General features: G+C 36.9%; 1 protein-coding gene across 10 annotated transcripts in view; it reads left to right on the top strand.

Annotated features, from left to right (window-relative positions):
- The window catches only part of CEP128 (centrosomal protein 128), a 442,691-nt gene that overhangs the window by 131,274 nt on the left and 285,022 nt on the right, over positions 1–26,395 (top strand). For all 10 annotated transcript variants that reach the window (XM_073011225.1, XM_037984338.2, XM_073011227.1 and 7 more), the window contains 2 exons: positions 12,765–13,115; positions 20,365–21,015. In XM_073011225.1, the coding sequence (XP_072867326.1) occupies positions 12,765–13,115; positions 20,365–21,015 (1,002 nt within the window). The remainder of the gene's footprint in view (positions 1–12,764; positions 13,116–20,364; positions 21,016–26,395) is intronic.

Here is a 26,395-nt window from a genome sequence, read left to right as displayed (position 1 = left end):
TTGCACTTGAGTCAGCTATTTTTCTCACCGTGGTATTTGTATCCCATTTAGATGCAGCATTTATATTCATTCATTATTTTCATTTAGTCCCTATTTTAAAGAAGTCATATTATGCACAGGGATTAGTTTAATTTTTGTTCATAGGGTCAGTATTATAGATAATTAATTGAATTATATTTCAAATGGAATTCTATCATTGGCTTGTCTACCACTTACTAACTTTAATGTTACTGCATTTCCCTTGGAAAGAATGGAACTTTATATGCCTATGGTTGAAATATCATTATCATTGCAGTATATCATTTTGATACATTTAGGCAATTTCTACTTTTCATTGTACTGTGCTTCTGGAAATCATATTATGAAACACATCATTGCAGTTTGGTTTGTGTGGTATTACATAAGAAATATTGTAATTAATTGTGTGCATACCAAGGTTTTGTAACCAAAACACATTAAAATGAACTTGTCATTAATTCAAAGTTATAAAAACTTTTATTTAAAAATGATTAAAATTTTAAAATTATTCTTTATGTTCTGTAAAATGAGTATAATGTAAACATCCACATAATTTTGCAGTACACATATTTATTCTAGCATACGAAAAAGTGTGTTATATATAGTATATAAATATATAAAAATGTAACTATAAATCTACAACTATTGTATCATATATATGGTATTTCCATAACTGACAGTTTAGTTAGTATAAACATTAAAATAATAATTTACAGTTAATTTTTTTGTCCTAAAATTTAGGAGAGGTTTCTCGGATATCATAAAACTGGGAAAATGGAATAAATTACACAAGTGGCTTTTTTTCTTCACTAATTTTTCAGGATGAAATAGAGGCTTTACAAATAATCGATTTTCCATTTGTCCTGTCCCTTATCTTGGGATCATTCTTTTTAAATGTTGTAGAGTCAAATTAATTTGCAGTGTTACAAAAAGCTTTACTTGTGAGTATTTGGGAGCCGCGTGTTGTTGATCAGGTTCGCATGTTGATCTTTTTCCTCTTTACCATTTTCCTCTCAAGCCCCTTTCCCTTACTGACACTGGTGTTAAGGGAGCTTTGATCATGAACGAAGATAGTACTAGGCATACTTTGGCATGAGTGGTGTTGGGAGCTATGTCACTTCCTGAATTGGCTGGCATGGGAATTCATTTTATTTCCTCCACCTCTGTTTCTGTCTCTTTTTTCCCCATTGCCCACTCTTTTCCTCTTTAATACTTTCTGTAGTAACTGTTAAATTAACTTCTTTTGTTTCCTTAGCCACTACCTATTTTTTTTTTTTAAACATATGGCTGTTGTTTTGAAGAAAGTATCATTTCTTTCTTCACCATAAAATCAGATAAAGTCACTCAGGAATGAAGTGTTAGCATATAGTAGGCAGCATAAATTTGGAAGAGAGGCAAGATTTGAAATAGAGCCCAAAGAATTGTTCATATATATCACATTTATTAAAAATAACTGAGAGATGTCTGTCTTACCTACTAGGCCCTGTAGTTCTCTGGAGCAATAGAACACAGAAATATGCTATCTTATTCATCTTCATGTCTCAGCAACTAGGATATTGCTGAGTGCAGTAAATATTTATTGAATTGAATGAAAATGTGTATTGTCTTCAGAAAAACTGACGAATGTGTTCTTTTCCAGTCTTTCAAATGCCACAGTTTGTTCTTATGTATGATAAGCCAGCTCCATTGAATTTGATTGCTGAAATTCAATTCAGATGAGAGAAGAATTGGTTCTAAAAGTCCATTCCTGTTTAAAAGGATTATGTTCAATTATTTTTAATGTTGCCATAATATTTAATATCCTAGTGTTAGCATAAAGTCTTTTGATGATTAATCTTTCTCAAGTACATACCTAATCATGTTATTCTCTTGCTGGAAAACCTTTGAAAGCTTAAACTGGATTTCAGTATCTAAGTCAATTTCTGACCTTACTTTTCTTTTTTTTTCTTTATTTCTTCTGGGAAAAAAAAAAAAAAAACAGGATACATGTGCAGAACATGGAGGTTTGTTACATAGGTTATATGTGTGCCATGCTGGTTTGCTATACCTATTGATTCATCCTCTAAGTTCCCTCTCCTCACCCCCCATCCCCCAACAGGCCCGCCTGGTGTGTGTTGTTCCCCTCTTTGTGTCCATGTGTTCTCAATGTTCAACTCCCACTTATGAATGAGAGCATGTGGTGTTTGATTTTCTGTTCCTGTGTTAGTTTGCTGAGGAGAATGGCTTTCAGCTTCATCCAGATCCCTGCAAAGGACATGATCTCATTCCTTTTTATGGCTGCATAGCATTCCATGGTGTGTAGATACCATATTTTCTTTATCTAGTCTATCATTGATGGGAATTTGGGCTGATTCCATGTCTTTGCGATTGTAAATAATGCTGTAGTAAACATACGTGTGCATGTATCTTTACAACAGAATGGTTTATATTCCTTTGAGTATATACCCAGTAATGGGATTGCTGGGCCAAATGGTATTTCTGGTTCTAGATTCTTGAGGAATCACCTTACTGTCTTCCACAATGGTCAAACTAATTTACATTCCCACCAACAGTATAAAAGTGTTCGTGTATCTCCACAGCCTCACCAGCATCTATTGTTTCCTGACTTTTTAATAATCGCCATTCTGACTAGCGTGGGATGGTTTCTCATTGTGATTTTGATTTGCATTTATCTGATGATCAGTGATGTTGAGCTTGTTTTTTTTTTTGGAGCTGAAGTCTCACACTGTCACCCGGGTTGGAATGCAGTGGCATGATCTCGGTTCACTGCTGCAATCTCTGCCTTCCGGGTTCAAGCGATTCTCCTGCCTCAGCCTCCCAAGTAGCTGGGATTACCAGCACCCACCACTGTGCCCAGAGAAATTGTTGTATTTTTAGTAGAGACGGGGTTTCACTATGTTGACCAGTCTGGTCGCAAACTCCTGACCTCGTGATCCGCCCACCTCGGCCTCCCAAAGTGCTGGGATTACAGGTGTGAGCCACTGCACCTGGCTGATGTTGAGGTTTTTTTCATATGTTTGTTGGCCACGTAAATGTCTTCTTTTGAGAAGCATCTGTTCATATCCTTTGCCCTCTTTTTGATATGGTTGTTTTTTTTCTTGTAAATATGTTTTAAGTTCCTTCTCAATAAATGCAGAAAAGGCCTTTGATAAAATTCAACATCCCTTCATGTTAAAAACTCTCAATAAACTAGGTATTGATGGAACATATCTCAAAATAGTACGGGTTATTTATGACAAACCCACAGCCAATATCATATTGAATGGGCAAAAGCTGGAAGCATTCCCTTTGAAAACTGATACAAGACAAGGAGACCCTCTCTCACCACTCCTATTCAATATAGCTTTGGAAGTTCTGGCCAGAGCAATCAGGCAAGAGAAACAAATAAAGGTATTCAAATAGGAAGAGAGGAAGTCAATTTGTCTCTGTTTGCAGACAAAATGATTTTATATTTAGAAAATCCCATCATCTCAGCCAAAAAAGCCCTTGAACTGATAAGCAACCTGACCTTATTTTTTAATCTCTCTTTAGCCCTCTCAAGCTATTGTCATAATCAGCTACCAATAGTGAAATCTGTTGCTCGTGCGTTTTTATGGTAGTGAATGCTTGTTTCTTTCCATAAGTGACCCAATCTTCTCTTCACATTTTAGTTTGCCTTCTTTCTCATGTTTCATTTCTCTTCTTTCTGAGGTCTTGCTGAACAGAGTAGTTTCTCTTGAAACCTACTAATTTAAGTCTGGTTTCTACTAGTTAACAGCAATGTCTGTTCTCTCCTGCTCATTCATATTCACCCCAATCAGTACTTGTACTGAAGTACTTCCTTAGTGCCTAGTCTATTGTCTTTAACATAGAAAGGAATAAGTAAGTAGTCTATGCCTGGTTTAGTTTTAACACAAGTCAACCTTATCCTGTGATTGTTTTTCTCAGTTCACAAACATTTCAGAAAAACCTCTGCATCAAGGACGTATGATTCCTATTCAGGAGTTCCTCTGTCTGGAAGGAACAGGGCAACTTAGTTATTTTTTTTTTATTTTTTATTTTTTTGAGACGGAGTCTCGCTCTGTCGCCCAGGCTGGAGTGCAGTGGCCGGATCTCGGCTCACTGCAAGCTCTGCCTCGGGTTTACGCCATTCTCCTGCCTCAGACTCCCGAGTAGCTGGGACTACAGGCACCCGCCACCTCGCCCGGCTAGTTTTTTGTATTTTTTAGTAGAGACGGGGTTTCACCGTGTTAGCCAGGATGGTCTCGATCTCCTGACCTCGTGATCTGCCCGTCTCGGCCTCCCAAAGTGCTGGGATTACAGGCTTGAGCCACCGCGCCCGTCCAGCAACTTAGTTATTAAAGGGGTCGTTTGAATAGTATCCAAGCCATTAACATAGTGAAGTGGAATCAATATTGGATTGAATATTAGGGACCTGTGTTTAGTCCTTTCTCTGCCAAAAACTATCTACCTTAACTTGGATTGATCACTCTTCCCGTGCCTCAATTTCCTGATCTGTAAAATAAAGACATTGGATTATGTCACTAATTCTAACATTGTTGCTAGCAAGATATAAAAAGTTTTCCTTATTGAGTTTCTAAAATGTGTCAGTTACTCTTTTGGGTGCTTTATCTTTATGTAGGTTATCATTCCTCTGGAAGTCGGTGTTACTGAGTCTATTTTATAAGTGACATTGTATCGGGGGAATCCACCCCCAATATTTCAATGTAGGTTCTTTCGATTTTCCATAAGTGTTGGCCAGCTGAGAAATAAAGAGAAAGAATACAAAGAGAGGAATTTTACGGCTGGGCCGCTGGGGGTGACATCACATCTCGGTAGGACCGTGATGCCCACCTGAGCCTCAAACCAGCAAGTTTTTTATTAAGGGTTTCAAAAGGGGAAGGGGTGTAAAACAGGAAGTAGGTACAAAGATCACATGCTTCAAAAGGGAAAAAGCAGAACTACTAATAAGGGTCTAATGAAGATCACATGCTTCTGAGGGAACAGGACAAAGGGAGAAAGCAGAACCACTGATAAGGGTCCAACGAAGATCCCAAGGCAAAGGGCAAAAGCAGAACTACTGATAAGGGTCTATGTTCAGCAGTGTGCATATTTTCTTGATAAACATCTTAAATAACAGAAAACAGGGTTCAAGAGCAGAGAACCGGTCTAACCACAGATTTACTGGGGCGGAGTTTTTCCCCACCCTAGTAAGCCTGAGGGTACTGCAGGAGACCAGGGCGTATCTCAGTCCTTATCTCAACTGCACAAGACAGACATTCCCAGAGCAGCTGTTTATAGACCTCCCCCAAGGAATGCATTCCTTTCTCAGTATATTAATATTAATATTCCTTGCTAGGAAAATAATTTAGCAGTATCTCTTCTACTTGCACGTCCGTTTATAGGCTCTCTGCAAGAAGAAAAATATGACTCTTTCTGCCTGATCCCGCAGGCAGTCAGACTTTATGGTTGTCTTCCCTTGTTCCCTAAAAATTGCTGTTACTCTGTTCTTTTTCAAGGTGCACTGATTTCATATTGTTCAAACACATGTTTTACAATCAATTTGTACAGTTAACACAATTATCACAGTGGTCTTGAAGTGGCATACATCCTCAGTTTATGAAGATAACAGGATTAAGAGATTAAAGTAAAGACAGCCATAAGAAATTATAAAAGTATTATTTGGGAACTGATAAATGTCCATGAAATCTTCACAATTTATGTTCCTCTGCCACGTCTCCAGCCAGTTCCTCCATTCAGGGTCCCTTACTTCCCATGACAATATTGCTTTGGTTCACAAAGGGTGAGCACCCTTCTAAGGTCACAGGATAGAGCTGGGATTTGAATGCAAGCCCGAGTGACTCATTCTCTTTCCATGATATGCCAGTGTCTTCCGAGAGATGTGACTTTTTGAGTCATTACAGTCTGGCAGTTTTCTCACTTACCCTTACAAGTTTCTATACAAAGTACATAAATACTATAAATGAAAATGATTATTTAAAATATGTATTGTTTAGAGTATCCTGGCTTATTTGGGGGTAGATTTTCCATTTTTGATATATGTTTTTAAATGTTCACCAAAGTGCCCAGTCTCTTGTGTGTGTTCACTGTCAAGTGTTAGTAGAGGAAAAATTGCATTATATTATATTATACTTTTGTTCCATCAGTGAACAAATAAGTAGTTATTGTTGCCGCCTATATGGTAGTCTACTTTATGTCTCTTAAACCCTCATGAAAAATGTTTTAAATGCAGGCTTAAAAGTTCTTTTCTGGCATTTGAGAACTTGGATGATAAGTAGTTTTCTACACTGAAATAAAGTTTTACTTAAATAATAATAAGGAGAATTCACTGTGTCTAGACTACAAAAAATATAGTTTATTTTGACCACCTGGTTTCTGACAGTCTAAAATTTTGCTCCATACAGGTAGCTGGTGCCCAAGTGACCAGCCCCTAATTAAAACTTTGTACACAATGAGCTTTCCAGATAGATAACACTTTATATGTGTTGTCAGAATTCATTGCTGGAGGAATTAAACATGCCCTTTGTAATTTCACTGGGAGTAATTTCTTGGAGTGTGCACCCATTTTCCACTGGACTTCACTTCATGTGCCTTTTTCTCTTTGCTAATTTTGCTTTGTATCTCTCCTCTTTAATAAATCTTAACATAATTATGACTGTAATATGCTGAGTCCTATAAATCCTTCTAACTACCAGCAAACCTGAGACCTTCAACACAACTTCCATCAACATTTATTCCCACTTGAAGAAAGAAAGAGAAAAGAAGGGGAATTGAAAGGTATAACATTTTAGATTTAGATGGAGCTTTTATAAGCCTTTTGGCATTGTATGGGCAAAAATGTATGGTAATATGGATAATTCTGTTTTTGAGTTGTTCCTTTTTTTGACACTGCTTATATAGCGAGAAATAAACATGGACTTAATTAAGTGATACAAAATTTAACCGTTCTGCTTTAGTGGCTGAGATAATTTCACACAATCTAAATATAAAAAGTTCTTCAGTGTAGAAGATGCCTCTAGGAATATATAATAGTAATAATGGAACTGAAAATCATTATAATGGAATAAATAAGAAAAATGCTTTTCATTTAGCATTTCATGTAGTGCATCAGGAAGATAATATTTACTACTTGTGCCTTAATATTTACTATAAATATCCTGAAAACATTTATGTATGGATTTATTATGTGTTTGTACACTTACATGCTCTAGGTATATGTGCATGTGTATGTGAGTGAGAGTGTATGTGTGTTGGGAATTGATATGAGGGTTCTGTAGTACAGTCCTTTGATTGATGTGGGATAAATATTTATTACAGTTAGATTTTTCTGATTGATAACACAGGCTGATAGCAAAGCTGTAGCTACTGATAGTTTCCAGACTCAGGGCAGTTGGAAGAGGTGTTCATCTAGGACAAATTCAAACCTGTTGATTAGTGAAAATCACAATTATTTACAAGAAGATCCATACCGTTTTCTGTTCTTTTATACTCACCCAATCAATGACATGATCTTTACATGATCTTTTCAAATATTATTCAAGGAATTATTGCACATAACATGTTAATATAAGAGTCTGCCATTTTTAAATATAAGAACAAAAGAGTTTGCCTGCATAAGCTTTGGACTTGAATATGTTAATCCTGTGCTCCCTGTTGTTGCTCTGTAATTACAGAAGAATAAATAACCCTGAACTTATTTTCCTTCTGGGTTCAAGTGAGTTGCTGGAGAAATCCAAAGAATTGGGTATACTCTTGAGCCCATTATCAATTTGAGACTATCTAACTAGAACCTTATTTCTGTTTGTCATCTTTTAAACATCTATCAGTTGTTCATTTCCTCTTTTCCTACAGTGATTTTTTCAGATCTCCTCACTATTAAAATACACAATTTAACTCATTTCCATCCTCCCTCATCAGAGAGCTACTTTCCTGCCATTTTAGAAGGACTGCCTTTTTGTTAGGAGTTGGTCCTCAGATAAGTTTACTTCTTGACTTACTAAATGTAAGACACCTGTGAGATTTCTAAGTGTAGAAAGTTATGAAGCTGTTGCAGGAATTCAGGGACCCCAAACGGAGGGACTCACTGACACCATGGCAGAAGAACACAAATTGTGAAGATTTCATGAACATTTATCACTTCCCCAATCGATACTCCTGTGATTTCCTATGCCTGTCTTTACTTTAATCTCTAAATCCCGTCATCTTCGTGAGGAGGATGTATGTCGCCTCAGGACCCTGTGATAATTGTGTTAACTGCACAAATTGTTTGTAGAGCATGTGTGCTTGAACAATATGAAATCTGGGCACCTTGAAAAAAGAACAGGATAACAGCAATGTTCGGGGAACAAGGGAGGTAACTTTAAACTCTGACTGCCGGTGAGATGGGTGGAACAGAGCCATATTTCTCTTCTTTCAAAAGCAAATAGGAGAAATATCGCTGAATTCTTTTTCTCAGCAAGGAACATCCCTGAGAAAGAGAATGCGCCCCTGAGGGTAGGCCTCTGAAGTGGCCACTTTGGGGGCAGCTATCTTTTATGGTTGAAGACGAAGAGAAAGGGATTAAATAAGTCCCGGTCTCCTATAGCACTCCCAGGCTTATTAGGATGGAGAAATACCCGCCTAAGAAATTTTGGTCAGACCGGTTGTCTGCTTTCAAACCCTATCTCCTGATAAGATGTTATTAATGACAATGCGTGCCTGAAACTTCATTAGCAATTTTAATTTCACCCCATCCTGTGGTCTTGTGATCTTGCCCTGCCTCCATTTGCTTTGTGATATTTTATTACCTTGTGAAGCATGTGATCTCTGTGACTCACACCCTATTCATGCACTCCCTCCCCTTTGAAAATTGCTAATAAAAACTTGCTGGTTTTACGGCTCAGAGAGCACCATGGAACCTGCCAACATGTGATGTCTCCTCCGGACACCCAGCTTTAAAATTTCTCTCTCTTGTACTCTTTCCCTTTATTTCTCAGACCAGCCAACACTTAGGGAAATAGAAAAGAACCCATGTTGAATATCGGGGTTGGGGTTCCCCTGATATGAAGCCATTAGATTTTTGAAAGTCTGGAGATGAGGAGTTAGTATGGCTTCTGAATGTAGGACTCACTAATACCTACTAATATCTGTCTACCTAAATACTCATCTACCAAGGATATTGTGTAGGTGAGATGATTCATAATATTGGAACTTTATAGAGTTATTTAGATTTAAGAGGCTAAATGGTAGAAGAGACTCAGGAAAGGAGATTATGAAAGAAGAAGAGGAAGATAGAGAGCTAGTGAAAAGTGGTATTGTGAAAGTTAAGGAAGCAGAGAGAATGAGTAAGGGGTATTAACAGTGTCACGTGCTACAAGGAAACCAAGTGAAGGAAATTTTTGTTTGTTTTGTTTTGTTTTGACTGAATCTTGCTCTGTGGCCTTGGCTGGAGTGCAGTGGCGGAAGCTCAGCTAACTGCAAACTCCACCTCCTGGGTTCAAGCTGTTCTTGTGCCTCAGCCTCCTGAGTAGCTGGGATTACAGGTATGTGCCACCACACCCAGCTAATTTTTGTGTTTTTGGTAGGAGACAGGGGTTTTGCTATGTTGTCCAGGCTGGTCTCGAACTCCTGGGCTCAAGTGATCCACCCACCTTGGCCTCCCAAAGTAAGGTTTTTAAAGAGTTTTCGTATTTGGCTGTAGGTGATCTTGGGAGATCTTTATGAGAGCTATTTTCATAGTATGATGGAAACCAGACGTAGTGAACCAAGTGAACTGAAATAAGGTTGTGGGAGCATCAAGTATGAACTACTCTTTCCAGGAGCTTGGCTTAAGAGTTAGATGAGTACATGGTACTGGGTAGAAGATAATGTAGGATTGAGAAAAGTGCTTTTGTTGCTGGTGTTTTTCTTTTTTTTTATTTTTAAAAATCTTTACTGTTAGTTTTTGAGATGAGAGAAGTAAAGTGGAATAGTCAAGTAGGAAAATCACAGAGATAGGCTGTTTGTCTAAGGAAGAATCCCCTTTCCTTGGAGGCTGAAAAAGAGAAGAAATTGACCATTGGTAAATTTTAAAATACAAGTAGGATATATTTGGGGTATCCTGCATTAACTGCCTGCCTCAATTTTACTTTTGAAGGAGGAACTATAGTACATACCAAAACCAAGGGTAAAAATGGGAGGGTCAGAGATGAGACTTTTTGTAATAATGGCCCTTGTGTGAGCTGGGTTGAGGCATGTGGAAGACTTTCTGGGTGCCAATGAGTTGACTCTCAATGTGTGGTCACATCAACTGATAGTCCTGTGTGATGTTTCTTACAGGACTCAACCCAACGTAGGAATTAGGAATTTTTTAAGTTCACCTAGAGTTGGTGGTTTTGTTGGTAATGTTCAGTGAATGAACAGTTTAAAGAGGGAGGCTAGGTGTAAGCAAGAGATTGGCTAAAGTGAAAAAATAATAGTGTTTGGGCTAGAAAGCCAGGATTTAAAACTAGCAAAAGAAATCTCAAGGGAGTGGTCATCTCCTTGACAATGAAGCACAGATAACACAGAAGGAAGAGAGTGTAATAGCTGATTAGATTGGTAATTAAATCCAAGAGTTATGGGAAGAGGGTGGAGTGAGGAACCTCTTGCTTTAAAGGTGGCAGTTCTGATAAAAACACCAAGATAAAACTATGGCAGTGGGTGACTGAAGAGGCATGGAGTTGGGGTCATCTGAGAATCTGGAAGTTTAGCAATAGGTTGGTAACATGGGTTCTAGAAGCAGACTATCCAGGTCCAAATCCCTATGCCCTGACTTATTAGGTATGTGATCTTGAACAAATTATTAACTGCAGCAAATGTTGGTTACTTTTCACTGAAATGGGGATAATAGTGTCTCATTTTAGATTTGTGTTGGGATTGAATGAGGTAATTCATATAAAGCATTAAATCTTTGGTATAACTTGAGTACTCAATGCATTTCAGTCACAGTCATAATTATTTGATTATTATTGCTCCTTTTCTTTTAAATTTCAGCTTATACATCACCTCCTATGGGAGACTGTCTGCAGCCACACTGTAGACTATAGATGCCTTTAAGTAACTCTCCATCATGTTTTAGCACCTAGGACTATCTACTATAGTGGTTGATGAAAATACCTCCCTAATTAGAGTTAGCTTCTCTGGTATTAAGACTGTGTCCTATTAATTTTCTATAAACCATACGCCTGATGAACAGGAAGTGTAACCACTTTCTTTCCAAGGATTTGTTGAAAAGAAAAATCAGTTCCATTTCTCTTTTGATGAAGAATCACTTGATTGCTGCTTGTTAATCAAGTTGATTTCTAGCATATTGGTAACACTTTTAGAATAAGAGCAAAAGGTAAACCACAATTACAAGGGTTTTTCTGATCTTATTGTAGAATTTTCTACACACACAAGTACACAGTTCTCAATTTCCCATTTGGGTGGATGCAGTGTCTTCCAGGCTGCCTTGAATTTAGCAAACTGGACAAATGCAAACCTGTTGCCTAGAAAATGAAGTTTGTTTTTGAGGCATTTAAAAAAATGTTTGCTGTAATGTCAAACTATGATTTTAATCATGTGGGAGATTATATTTAACCTTATTTGAGCCATAGATCATGGAATCTAGACCTGGAAACTCTGCTGTTGGGGCCAAAGGAGCTTGGTAAATGTTTCTAGTTTCATTTGTCTGGGCTTTAGTTCAGTGGAGATGTTATTTATTGTTTATCCAACTCACAGCCTCATTCTAGCCCCTTGAACCCATTCTTATTTGGACACATGACCTTTTTATGTTACCTTTGTTGCCACTAAGTATTTGGAAAGTAAGGCTCAGGAGGGGCAGCTTATGTGACCCATTTTAAGCGCTTTATTTCTGAATTTATCACTTTCTTACAAAGCTTTACAAAAGTGGCTTAATGTTAATGATTCTTTAATGGCTTAATGTTAATGATTATTTTATTTGTATAAACTTACTTAGAACAATATCTTCTCATTTTTAAACTTAAAATAGATATTTACTTATTCTTAAAATATGTATTAATCATGATGATTTAGTGTAATTTCCAAATATATAATCACCATCCTGGCTTTAGGGAAGCTAGACTTAAGGCTTTTTTTCTTGGTTAGAGAAATATTCAAAATAAAGTTAAATTAAATGTATTTATAAATGTGTACTATAGTGATTCATATCAGCTTGGGATAAGTGCTTCAACATATAATATTATGTTGGTTTATCTGGAAATAATCAATGTATAAGCACTTTATTGGGAACCTAATATAGTGTTATCTATGCTGATGTTTCTGTCACATTATTGTTACTTATTTTTGTTTTCCTATTATAATTTTGTTTTGCTGCCAGAAAGCAAAATGTTATATATGATTGCTACTAACAGTTCTCTGATAACCTGACAAATTTTAAAACATTAATATTTCTTCAGTTGGACAAAACACTAGGTTGTTACTAAAATAATGCACATTGTTTTCTTCAAAAGTGCCTTCTATTTTAGTGTCAGTTGGAAACCCATATTTTCATTTTTTGGATAAAAAATAGTCCAAAAAAGAGGGAATATTTATATAAAAAATTATTCCCAACTAATGTGGTTATAAAATACAAAGAAAATGACTCATATTTTCTAAATTGATTGCTAATGAATTTTAATACAGATGATTTCCATTTCAGTGACATTAGAGATTCTTGTTTGATGATATGCTACACATCTAATTTTGACAAGCATTTGTTCCTAATGTTTCACATGCTTTATTCCTAGAATTTAACACGTGAACTGGAGAATGGGGAAAAACAGCAACTCCAGATGTTGGATCGACTTAAGGAGATCCAGAATCACTTTGACACATGTGAGGCCGAGCGTAAGCATGCTGACCTTCAGATCTCAGAGCTGACTCGCCATGCGGAGGATGCAACCAAGCAGGCTGAGCAGTACCTCAGTGAGCTCCAGCAGTCAGAGGCCCTGAAAGAGGAGGCGGAGAAGAGGAGGGAAGACCTGAAACTGAAAGCTCAAGAATCCATTAGGCAGTGGAAGCTTAAACATAAGAAGTTAGAGCGAGCGTTGGAGAAACAATCTGAAACAGTTGATGAACTGACAGGCAAGAATAATCAGGTATAAAAGCCACATTCCTAAGGAATGGTTTTCAATGTGACCCATCCATTCATTCATCTGTCCTTTGAAAAAACACTTGAGTGCCATACTGTGCATATGATCAATATGCCCTTGATAGAAGAATCCTTATGGTTGACTGTTTCAAAGTATAAAAGTTAATTTTTAAATATTTTTTACTTAAGCCTTTTCATAGTTTAATATTATGTGGCTTTTCAGCGTTGGCCCATCAATAGATGTACCCCTTGCCCCAGTTTAGGTGTAAGTTTCCTAAATTGAATTATTCTTTAATCTCCTAATATTCCAATGGAAGAAAATTACTAAATCTTCCTTATTTTCACACAACTTTCCTCCCAATGCATGTATTTTAAAATCTCATTTATTTATATATTTCAACTAGGTATTGGTTAGAAAGAAGCATTTAAAAAATGCAGTAGTTACTAGGGCCATTTACTGGCAGCAACTGTAATGGGCTTACTTAAATGCTTACGCTGAGGATCTCACTGACTGAGCAGTGTTATGGGATCACAACCCTCTTCAAGACTTTGCTTTTATGCCCTTTTGATAGCAACAAAACGCATTTCACTCATCTATGTATGCATTTCACATTAACTTTTCTCTTGTATAATCAGTTACTTTAAATGGATTTTATGCTCCTATGTTGATTCTCATCTGATATATCTTTGGGTTGAATTAAATCCAGATGTTTATAAGATAATAAGCAGGAAAGTCGTGATTGATTTTTATCCATGTTTATTCTTGGTTTATCATTTGTGCTTTGTCATTTGTCACTTGTCAAGAACTCTGTACATTCCAAATGAATAATCATTTGGATAAGTTGACTTTCTTTGAAAAGAAAACAAAATGTAGGGCATTATATTTATAAAATCAATTTTCAGCATTTAAGAGTGACAGATGCTTATTTCAGATGAGCTGTCATGGAAAAGATACTTTATCTTTTACATATGAATTTCTCGGACATATAGAAGATGAAAAAAATGATCATTTTGCACTCACTGCAGATTGCTTTTCATTTTAACCCATCTGACACATACTGAGTGGCTGGTTGCCCTGGAGTAAAGCAGTTCTAAAGCTTTCAGACTTGTGCCTGAACTGATCTGATCCCAGGAAATTGCTCTTTTGATTATTCTGTTGTCAGCCTGATCTGGCAACTGGCTCAGTGAGCCTGACTGTAAGGTAGGTAGGTAGCTAGCAAGAGGAGTGGTTGAGGGAATTGACTGATTGAAAATCTCATCTGGAGATTTTGCTTAATTAGAAGAGATTTAGAAGGGTCCATGTCATCATACAGTATTCCAGTCCATGGTGCTGAGACTTTTCTACGTTGAGTTTTCAGAATATTAAAAATTGTTTAACAATCATTTCCCAGAATACTTCCAATTATTTTTATCACTTAGCATTACTAATGATAAGCAAAGAAGCAGTTTTAAAGTGATTGCCACAGTTAAGGTCGTAACACAATTATCACAGCAGGCATTGTAATTTCTCCTTTAAAAGCCTTAAAAATTAATGCAGCATGTTGCAGTTAGAGCAAAGGTTTTTCAAGGAAAAAGAGTAAGAAATGTGCTCAGTAAATCTGTGATGTGGAAATACATGGTAAATAATTTTGGAAAAATTTTTAAAAAATATATTACTGAATATTATTTCAAAGGGATATTTAATTATTAATAAAATCACAAAGCCACCTTAACACATTTGTAATACAGCTACTTTCTTTTTGATTTTTAGGGCTAATTATTTTCAAAAACTGACTCCAAGGTATTTTGGAAGGGTGTATTAAAATAAAAATTATACTGATTTACAAATATAACATATGGTGGCTTAAAGAATAAATTACTTAATAAGTACCCTTACTGAGTCATTTTATATGCTTATATGATGCTCTCCTCATATTCGCAGTATGGTTCTGTGTCTACCGTCAGTTCTCTTTTTCTAGCATAATTTATTTTCTGCTTTAAGATTTGTTACTTAAAAAATATACTAAATGACAAAAGGCTATTTTCTCTTAAAAACTTCTCTGATTTATTTCTTTTTTACTGCTCTTTACATTTCTGGAATCTTAGTAAGATTATAAGATATCATATTACAAAACTACTTCGTTACTGAATGATGTGGAATATCAAATCGCATATCACTGCAGAAAAACAAAAAACCCAGACAGATCACATTGTATACTTTCCTCAAAGACAATGAAATGGATATTTACATCAGGGAATTGTGATGTACTTCAGGGATATGTAGGTAACACATATTAGGAGACCAAAAACTTAATAGATACAAATAATCTAGCCGTAAGTTGTGGTATTTTTGCTTCTCTTTTTCTTTTAAGGTACTGTTTGAAATCATTGGTTTGTACGGGTACTTTGAAAACGATAAAGGAAAAGATTGGACTCTGATCATAGTATATGCTTTTCTGAATGTTTCCAATTTTTTTTCATATTCTTTTTTAATATGGATAATGGGAATACTTTCCAGGGGGTTTTTTTTCCCCCTGCTGAATTGGCAGAATAATTGGCTTGCTTATGTATTGAGCTTTTTGCTTGATAGTGTTTGACTTCAAGAAGCTTAAATTACCATATATTCCTTCGGCATATTTCCCTCCTGCTGGCAAAAAAAGAGTTATATGTAATATATGCTATCTTGTAAAATCTGAATTTTTGAATGGTTGAAAGTAAGAAGGATCAGTGCCAAAGTGTATGATTTTTTGAATGCATATACAGTCCTATCACATACAGTTCAAGAAATGCTAGAGTATGTATTAGTATAATCCAGCCATCTGCCTGCATTTTCCCTCACATGCAGGTAAACAAAACAAAACAAAACAAAAACATTGTGTAATCCCCTCATCTACCTTTTAGTTAATTAAAAAAAAAAAAACCAAAAAAACAAAAAACCAAACTATATATATAATACTTTGTGTTCAGGTCTTTGAGGACTTGGCTTCTGTTTCTATAATCGCCATGGTTTTAGATAGTATTATTCTTTTGGCTTCACACAACTATTTTAAGACCTTTTTTCAATAATCTTTTCTTTTGCCCCTTTTTTGGAAGCTTGGACTGCCTGGTTAGAACATTCTTTTCCCATTTTTGCTCTTGACTGCTGGCTATTTTTCATTTGTGCCCCTATATTTCTCAAGGATTTTAGCTTGGCTTTGCATCAGCCTGTTTTATGTCATGTAATTCTTGCCATCATCCTTAGTAACTTCAGAGTTCAAGTCCTCAACCTACTGAAGTCTGCAACCTTCTAATTCACTAATGTCTTATTTTATAGTGACCTTCACTGAAATAATTCTACTTCAGTGTCGAATTTCTGTGTTTAAATTTTATCTTCATCTGTAATTGTTCCATGTTCAAGCCTTCTGTTCCAAAGCTCAGTGTCTGATCTTTCAGAATTCTTCTCTTCCCTACCACCTAGCTTTTTAAACTATTAATACCCAATTTTGATCTTTCTATATTCCTCTGGTTTACTAGCCAGTTTCTGGATTCAGTTTTCTTCCTGTCACATTGGACTTCATCGAAAGCTACTTTGATGTTGTTCTCATCACATCTTCAATTTCTTTCTTCTCCCTCATACATTTTACCGATTTCTAATCTGGAGTCAACCCGATTTTCCACTTTTTCCATTCCTTCTCCTAAACAGTGACAGCAAAACTTCCATAGAAATAGCAGTTGGCTTCTATAGTATTCATGGTTACCTCCTCCCTCCCCCTATCCATTCCATTCAATAATTAATGCAAGACCATCACTAGGTACAGAATTGCATAGAGGTGGAGCCAGAGCTTTGACATACTGTCTCTGGAGCAGTTTTGCCTGGAATGATTTTCTTGTGGTTTAAACCAGTTCGGATTGGGATTTTCTCTTACCCTCAGCAGAAGAAATTCACGTTTATGTAAACTTTGAGTTCTAGCAATAAGGAGCTATAAGCAAAATAACCTAAATTGTAGGATTGGCTGAGAGGAGAAGTAGGGTAAGGGGCAAGAGAGGATCATATTGTTCTAAAGGGAAAGTTGGTAAACTTTGCTATGTGGTTGGAAGCAACTGGTTTAAAGAGAAATCGTATTTAGTGGCATTGATGCTGTGAATAAGAGGATAGTATTAAGTGACTGGTAGGAAAACTTTAGGATGTTGGAGTATGTTGTGTGCGTATTTCAGCCTTCAGTAATGTATTACAAGAGAAAGACAAGTTTAGGTTGAAACTTTTCTGTCTAAAAGCAGAGTTTTGTTCGTTTCTGTTTGTTTGTTTGTTTGTTTCCTTTTTTAAGATGAGGAGCCTGAAGTCTGCAATCTATAATCCATATTGACTATGAGTCTGATAATTTGGAATCCTTTAGGCTTGGAAAAGCCAAATTATTTATCCAAACTGAAATTGGTGCAAGCATAAGAGGGAAGCAGGAAACAGCAAGAAAAAAAAAGAGTTAAAAATCAAGCCTTTTTCTCAGGATCCTTTCAAGTATTTAAGCATTCCTGGCCAGACAAAGGGGACCCAGTTCCACTGTTCTGATCTTCCTCAAGATAAAGGCTACTCAATTGAGGGCCCTGGGTATGTCCAGGGTATTGAGATGGTAGTAAAGACATAAGACATTTTCAGACTCAAAGAAACGTCTAGACAAAATCTTAAGCTGTGGCTACTAGGCAAGCAATTAACCAGAAGCAAATCGACAGAGCTTAGTTTTTAGTATCTGTATTGCCAAAGATATTCTAAACTTGATCCACAAGGTCAGTGACGGTCTGCCCTGTGGCTGTCACCTTTGTCAGGAATTGATGTGATGCTTGGAACACTACAAAGACAGCAAAAGATGGAGAGTTATAGAGTAGCAGAGCCTGACCTTTGAGGGATTCTTCTTGAACGACCCTATCTCTGGACTTCCTGTTATGTGAGAAAAAGAAATATCTTTGCTTTTTAATCCAACTTCAGGAAGATATAATATTTCATAATTAAAGACACTTTACATAGTATGACTTCATTATGAAAAATATGATTTTAATCCTCAGCACTGCCTATAAGTCTCTCAACTCATGCCAAGGGGGCTAAGTTGTCTGCTTCAAACAGATATCACTATACTGAAGGCCCCTACCCTTGCTCAGTCCCTCCCATGCCATCTTTACAGCCCAAACTTGATTCTATCAGTTTTTGTGCTCTCTAGTTTGGTAAGTAGAATGACCCTCCCCAAAAAAGTCACCCTAATTTCTGGAATCCATGAATATGATAAGACATTACTCCTGTGATCACATTATCTGGATGGGCCTAATCTAATCACATGGGCCCTCAATAGAAGTTTTCTTTCTGGCTGTTGGGAGAAAGGGACGTCGGAGAGAGTTGAAGCTTGGGAAGGATTCATCAAGCTGTTTAAGCTTTGAAGATGGCAGAGTCCATAAGCCAAGGAACAAGGTTGGCTTCTAGAAGTTCAGAATAATCGCTGGCCAAAAGCTAGCAAGGAAATGGGTACCCAAAGTCCTACAACTGTATGGAAACAAGTTGTATCAGAAACCTGAGTAAACTTGGACATGGATTCTCCTCAGAGTCTCCAGACAAGCCCTGGCCAGCTGATACCTTGATTTTAGTCTTAGGAGGCCTTAAACTGAATACCTTGCTTGGCCATTTGACCTATTGGAAGCAGTGAGATAAAAAATGTGCATTGTTTTAAGCTACTAAGTCTGTTCGAAATTGTTATGAAACAGAAAAACAATACATCTACACTTAGGCTCATCTATATTTCTCCTACCTTACATTCTTTTGAAATTGAACTCCTTCATCTGTGTTCCAGAGTTCCTCCTCTTCAGTTATCCCGTCTTTTCACAGTAGAGACGGCGTCTTGCTATGTTGCCCAGGCTGGTTTTGAACTCCTGAGCCATAGCTATCTTCCCACCTCAGCCTTCCAAATAGCTGGGATTATAGATGTGTGCCACTGGGCCTGGCTCTTTTTACAGTTTTGATCACTACCTTGCATAAACACCTCCCCAAGACCCTAGTACCTCCTTGAACTTAAATTCTACTCCAACTTTTTGTTTCCCCTTTCTCACTGATCTTCATCACAGTCTTATGAAATAGCTATTATTCTTTTCTCTAGTAAGAGAAATGATTTCTCTGAGGCCATAGAATTGCCCATGATTGAACTGAGAATCAAATTCGCTTCTTTCTGGTCAGAGCTCAACTGCTTATTCACCTCCTTTTATTAGTTCTCATGTTATCTTTGTGCTCTTTCTTTCTTTCAGTTAAAATTGAGAGGGATTGGGGAAACTTTTTTTTGGAGTGATTGACTCATTAAATTTTTATCATAAATTGTTTTACACTGCAATATAGAATGTGAAGTGTAGAAATGTCTTGCAAATATTTGCATTTTAACTCATTATTTGTAATTCTGAAATGAGTCTTAATTGGTTCCTTTTTTTTCCCACCTGTTTCAAGACATGGTGTGGGCATCAGTAAGTAGACAGATTATCTTTGGTGCCAGTGTTGTATAGAAAACAATCTTGGCTCCCTAGGCTGCCCACTATTTTATTTGCAATGATTAGGTGGTGAGAATTAGAGGCCAGAAGAGTTAACCCTTGACCTCTGTCCCTCAATGTAAATCGTAGAGAGGCTGGCATAGAATGAAGGACTTCTAGGCCCTTGACTTTTCACTTGAGCCCTTTCCCCACTTTCCCTGACTTAATCTCATTTCTATCTTTGTGGGCTTCAAGGCTCCCAGTTGCATATTGGTGACTTTTTGTCACCATTGATATTTTGAAAATAATGGCTGAATGTGCCATAAACTTTCTTATATTGTATCTGCATGCTTCCCTATATTATTTTTCATCTCTGTCTTGGGATTTCTCCTTTTTAAAAGTATATCATTGGAATGCACATCATTATTATTTTAGGTAATACTGTATTATTTCAACCTCTAGTAAGTTTTCTTTTTAATGGGAGTCTTTGCTTTCCCCATTTGCTTGCCCAATTCTATCTAACATTTAAATAATTATTTGTAACCATGGATTGAAATAAGTTTTGGTGATGAAAATTTGAAATATATATTTCAGTGTGTTGCTATTTCAGGACAATTATATATTGCCCCTTGCCCCTCCGCTTTCTAGCCTAAAAGTATTTTTATTACAAAATGGAAAAAATGCAAAAATTATTTGATGAATTTTGTTTCTCCTTGTGGATTAAACTTTATGTTGCTGACTGGCACAGTCTATGGTGAATTTTACAGTAACTTTTTTTTTTCTTTTGCTTCATGTTCTTAACCTGATAGATTTTAAAAGAAAAGGATGAATTGAAAACCCAGATGTATGCAGCATTACAACAAATAGAGAATCTTCGAAAGGAATTGAATGATGTCCTAACAAAGCGTGCCCTTCAGGAGGAGGAGCTTCACTCCAAGGAGGAGAAACTACGTAATATTAAGTCTCATCAAGCTGACCTTGAATTGGAAGTCAAGAATTCCCTGGATACCATCCATAGACTGGAAAGTGAATTGAAAAAGCAGAGTAAGATCCAAAGCCAAATGAAAGTTGAGAAAGCTCACTTGGAGGAAGAAATTGCAGAGCTCAAGAAGAGCCAGGCCCAGGACAAAGCTAAACTTCTTGAGATGCAAGAGTCCATCAAGGACCTGAGTGCCATCCGAGCAGATCTTGCTAATAAATTGGCCGAGGAAGAGAGAGCCAAGAAAGCAGTGCTTAAGGACCTTTCTGACCTCACTGCACAGGCAAAATCCAGGGATGAAGAAACAGCTACAATCATCACACAGTTAAAGCTGGAACGAGATGTGCACCAGAGGGAGCTGAAAGATCTCACATCATCATTGCAGAGTGTGAAAACAAAACATGAACAGAATATCCAGGAGCTTATGAAGCACTTTAAGAAAGAAAAGAGTGAGGCTGAGAATCATATCAGGACACTGAAGGTACCTCTGCTGAATTATCCTGATGATACTGAAGGAATGTTTCTGGTGGCTCATGAAGTTAATAAAGCGTAAACTTTTAGAGATCATTCTGTATTCCCAAGCACTGAAGGGAAGATAAAACCAACAATAAAGAGGCTTATTCATGCCTGTTCGGCCAGGTTGAAATGAGTTACAACAGCCACCTGGGAGCACCTATTTCAGAGCACTGAAGCCCTTTATAAAGAACGTTTAGCTGTTTGGGGAGTTCAGGAAAGGCAGAGGTGGCAGTAAGTCGTGGACCTGAAACGTGCCCTCATTCAACATTTATGACCTCCTAAAATATAAAAGGCAAAGACTCGTCAAGGCCAGAGAAGCTATAACCACAGTCCTTATTAGTATGGTAACTAAAGTGGATTAGCTTATGGGCTGTGTAAACCCAAGGCTTTTGAGATTTACTCCTTCTTTTCCAAATCAAAGTTGCCTGGGTAAATGCCTAATTGGGATCTTGCATTTGAAGAAATGTTTCTAAGGTCTAATGTTATTAGCATTATCACCATGCAGGGCAATCATTTTATAACATGATTGTCAGGAGTGTGATAAATCTGTTCCTCTTCCCGTCTTTTTTTATTTTTTTTTCCCCATAACACTTATCATATGATATAGATTCCATATTATTTATATTTTAATCTCCCTTTTTTGAAATGAAGACTCTCTGAGGATAGGGATTTTAGTCTGTTTTGCTTCTAGCTATATCACCAGTGCCTACAACAGTTTTTTGGAGCATTGTAAATATCTATTGAATAGGTGAATGAATGAATGGATAAATCTTCAAAGGTTAATTATTATAATGTTTTTCAAAAGTCTTTGAAATGCAACTACTGTTTTCAAAATGCTTGTGATGCAAGATGAAATGATATTGAAACAGCTGACATCTGTAAAATGATGTGGCTATTCTATGAGTTCTTCCCCAGTCCTAGATAGCCTTCTGGCATGAAGATTTGGGGTCTTCAATTGGGGTTGGTGGGTCAGAATGGAGGCTAAAATAGGTAAGAGGCCCTTACTATATTTCATTAAACCTAAGACACCTTGTCAGGTGCATCATTGCTGTTATTACTAGATGCATGTCATCCTAAGAAATAAAAATGCTGCCTCCTGCCTATGAAACCATGATATGTCATCAAGTGTAAGAACTCCCAGGTCAGAGATGGTAAAATGTGGAAGATACACATTTTAATTTTGATGAACTATGGAATAGTAATCTTTCAGAGTTGATGAATATATAAACAAAAGTAGAATTAGGGGGATGTGGAGAAGAAGAGCTGATCTTATAGAAAATAAGATATATATTACATGTTGATTGATTGGCTGTGACAATAACAATACTACCAGCAAACAGTTTTTCAACACTTTATGCCAGTCACTGCTCTAAGAACTTTACAAGTGTTAATCATTTAATACCCACCTCCCCCTGCAGATTGTGTGGTATTATTTTCTCCCCGATGAGGAAATTGGGATACAGAAGGTTAAGTAATTTGCCCACGGCTTTAGAGCAGGGGAGTGGTAGGGAAAGGATTTGAACTCAGGTAATTAACTGACTGTGTTCTTAACTGCTTTGCTAGGCTGGAAAAAAGTTTAGACTCAAGGATGGGTAGGTAATGACTTTGGGTGATTAGGTGGATAATGATGCTATTGCCAATATAGAGAATACAGACAGAATAGAAGATTTGAAGAGAACAGTGGCAAATCTAGTTTGTTTTTGTTGTTGTTGTTTTTTAGCATATTGTCTTAGGGGGAGGAATTTTAAGCTTAACCAAGAAAGTCTAGGTGGAACAGATTAGCACATAATTAGTACATAATAATTAGTAGGGTCAAGAGTTGAGGGAGAAATTGAGATTAGAGTGAAATATTTGAGAGCCAGTTAACTCTTGGGTGGTAGTTGATGTCATGGGATTTGGATGAGATTGTGCAGATAATAAAAAGAGGATGAGACTCTCAAACACTAATGTTTGAAGGAAAGAATTTACTAAAAGGGCCTAGCAAATGAAAATAGAAGACCATATGACAGACAGATAGGAGGAGAACCAAAAGAGAATGATATCTTAGAAATCCAGCTAAGACATTTTAAGAAAGTTATAATCAAGAATGATAAATGTGACAGGCAAGCTGAAAGAAGAAGTATAAAAAGCCTTCATTCCATTCAACAGAGGTTGATGGAGGAAGTACATGAGGAGATGTGAGAGGATTTGATAAAAAAATAAGAGTATATAGCTTTCAACAGGAGACAAGGCCTCCTTCCTCTGAAGGATTCAGAGGAAACTAGTAAGACTAGGTAAGTTGGTAGGGATGATCTGGGGAAATTGATGTGAATCTTGACTGATAGCCTTTCTTCTCTCTGAAGTAGAATAGGACAGCAGTGCAGCAAGAAATTAGGAGCAGTGAAGATGAAAACTGGTATGAAGACTGGTACAAACTGAACGAGACTAGTCTAGGAGCATGTAAAGTACTTCCATGTGGCTAACATTGAAGAACAAAGATTGTGGGCAAAGGAATGAGAAAGCTGAAGGATAAAAATCTGCAGTCAGAGGTTGTTGATTTGGTCAGGAATTCTTATATTGCAGTGCAATCTAAAAGTTTTCAGGGTTAAGGTCTAAGGTGTGGTCATGCAGTGGTTGCTATTGTGCAATGTTGGTGTAGGTAGTTGGGAAAGAACAGGTCAAATAACTTTGAAGCTATCTTATGGGATGGACACTTGGATATTTAAGATATTGTGAAGGCATTAATTGGTCACATGCCAAAAACCACAGTGAAGAGGGTGACTGGTAAGTCAGCTGTTAACAGCAAGGTAGAGGGGGTTGATGAGAAATAGTGTGATATGAAAGGAAGGCAGGGTTTTTGCATGAGGACAAGCATGTAATGATTTGTTGGAAGAAACTGGCATGGCATAGAGCAATGGTTTGTTTTAAGAAGGTTGCAGTTTTCTTGAGACTTGTTGAAACTAGAGCCTTCCTTCTCACTAGTACTTATGTCTTATCACCATTATTTAGGTTGTATAATAACACAATGGTCAGAAGTTAGTAATAGTTTTTTCAGTTAGAGCATGTTCAAGGTCATCTCTATAAGGCCATAATTCTCACATTCAGATATGCATTCTTCAATGAGAAATAGTAATTGCTTTTGCTCATGGATACATTGGCATATGGACAATATATCATGTCGTACTAGAAAACAGAATGCAGACTGCTAACTTGCAACCTAGCCATACTTCTAAGTAATTTCCCTATTTCCCTCTAGTTCCTTTCTCTACCCACAACCCCTCCCTTTATTCCCCCAGGTACTCTCTAATTTCCTTTCCCAAAATATATATCTGAGTGTGTTACTTTCTACTGAACAACCTTTGTTAATTATTTACTGTCTCTGTAATAAAGTCTCCACTCCAGCCCAGCCCAGCGCCCCCCTTAAAATGATTCTACCTTACTCATGTACATTCATTACTTTTTTTTTGAGATGGAATCTTGCTCTGTCACCAGTCGGGAGTGCAGTGGTGTGATCTCAGCTCACTGCAGCCTCTGCCTCACAAGTTCAAGCGATTCTCCTGCCTCAGCCTCCCAAGTAGCTGGGACTATAGGTGTGCACCACCATGCCCAACTACTTTTTGTATTTTTAGTAGAGATGGGGTTTCACAGTGTTGGCCAGGATGGTTTCCATCTCTTGACCTCATAATCCACCCGCCTCGGCCTCCCAAAGTGCTGGGATTGCAGGCACGAGCCACTGTGTCCGGCCCATTCATTACCTTTTATGCTCTCCAACATTCCTCGTGCAAATACAGATCACTGTGCATACTTCTGACTGCTCATTCTCTATCTGAATTGGCCTCCTAGGCTGCAGGAAGAAGAATTCTGCCAAATCCTTTAAGGCCCAATTTGTTACTTCTTTTATGGATCCACTGAAGTTGGAATAAATCTCGACTGAGGTGGGGCTAATCTCTTGGTCCGCTGTGTGTCCATAGGTCTTTATTGGTGCCTCAGGTACAGCACATTTAGGCTGCCTTGTATTTTGGTTTGTTGAGTGTGCATAAGTCTCTAGAGGGATAGGCATTAGATCTAAGCCATTTTGTATCCTCTTATGGTGTCTAGCATAATATTCCAGACATACAGAAGATACTCGGTGGATATAAATTGAAATGTTGAAAAAGGTAGAAATCAGAGCATTTGCTCCTGACTTGCTCTATGATCTGTTTCATTTGAATTTCTCCATGTAATGTGGAAAAATTGATTTCCTCATTTTTTTTGAGGAAGTACTTTGAGTTCATTTGTTGTGAGATGATAACAAAGCTTTACTAAATTCCCTATGTGTAAAGAATTTAGAATTTATAAGCATTCTGTGGATCTTCTGAGTCCTTTGGGCTTGTTTTTTTTTTTTTTTTTTTTTTTTTTTTTTAATTTGAAAGATTGAGATCTGGGAGGGGTGTTAAAGCTATTCCCTAATGTGTGGTATTGAAGTTGCTCTAGAATTGGAAGAATGGCCAGAGATTGTGTGAGCTCAGCAGCTTCCTTCGAAACCAAACAATTTACCCTTAAGAAACAATCACCACCTCATGCTATTTTATTAATATATCCATACTTTTTACTTATTTATGTTAATTAAAATGAGTGGATAGCAAAGGCCATCACAGGAGATGTAATATACTGAATTATGCACACAATGGAGTTTTAGACAAGTAGCTCTACAAATGTTTTATTTCTGTGTTTTTCAGCTTCATTTTAACTTACTACATTTTTGAGTCTAATAAGCTCTGATTAGTCATCCATATTTTTTTCTCTGTACACTTTAGTTCTATTTTTTCCTCCATCTAGAATCACCCCTCTCATACCTATTTTTAAATTTAAATTTAAAATGTTTTAATGACATGCTCTGCTATTAATATTTTCAGGATATTGGTCTGTTACCTCATTGCAATTTCAACAAAATCATTTTGTAGAGCCTTTTTTTGGAATCAAAAGATGCAGGATTGGAGTTGTGTGTTTTTGCCATCTGCTGACCATTTGATCTTGGTCAAGTTACTTCACTTTTTTATGCTTCACTGTTAAAATAGGAATAGTAATTTCCTTCTATATCACTGGGTTGTTGTGCACAAACATGAGTTTGTAAATTCTGAAATGAAATATAAATGTAATAAAAACCACAACAATAAGTAAGTTGTTAGTCAGGCTTCAGCATTGATGTGCTGATAAATATTTGAAAACAAGCTTCCGGTGGGTGGAAAACCCTTGATTTTTGGCATTTGCCAAGTTTGGTAGTTCTGAATACCACTTTCTTGGCTGATTTCAAGATATCAAATGAGATATCATTGGAGAGGGGTGAAGTTGGGACGAGAAGAGTACAGTTGGCTTTTGACAGTGTC

Source organism: Chlorocebus sabaeus, chromosome 24 (genome assembly GCF_047675955.1).
Source record: "Chlorocebus sabaeus isolate Y175 chromosome 24, mChlSab1.0.hap1, whole genome shotgun sequence".
Classification (NCBI taxonomy): domain Eukaryota; kingdom Metazoa; phylum Chordata; class Mammalia; order Primates; family Cercopithecidae; genus Chlorocebus; species Chlorocebus sabaeus.
This window is presented reverse-complemented; position numbering and strand designations above follow the sequence as displayed.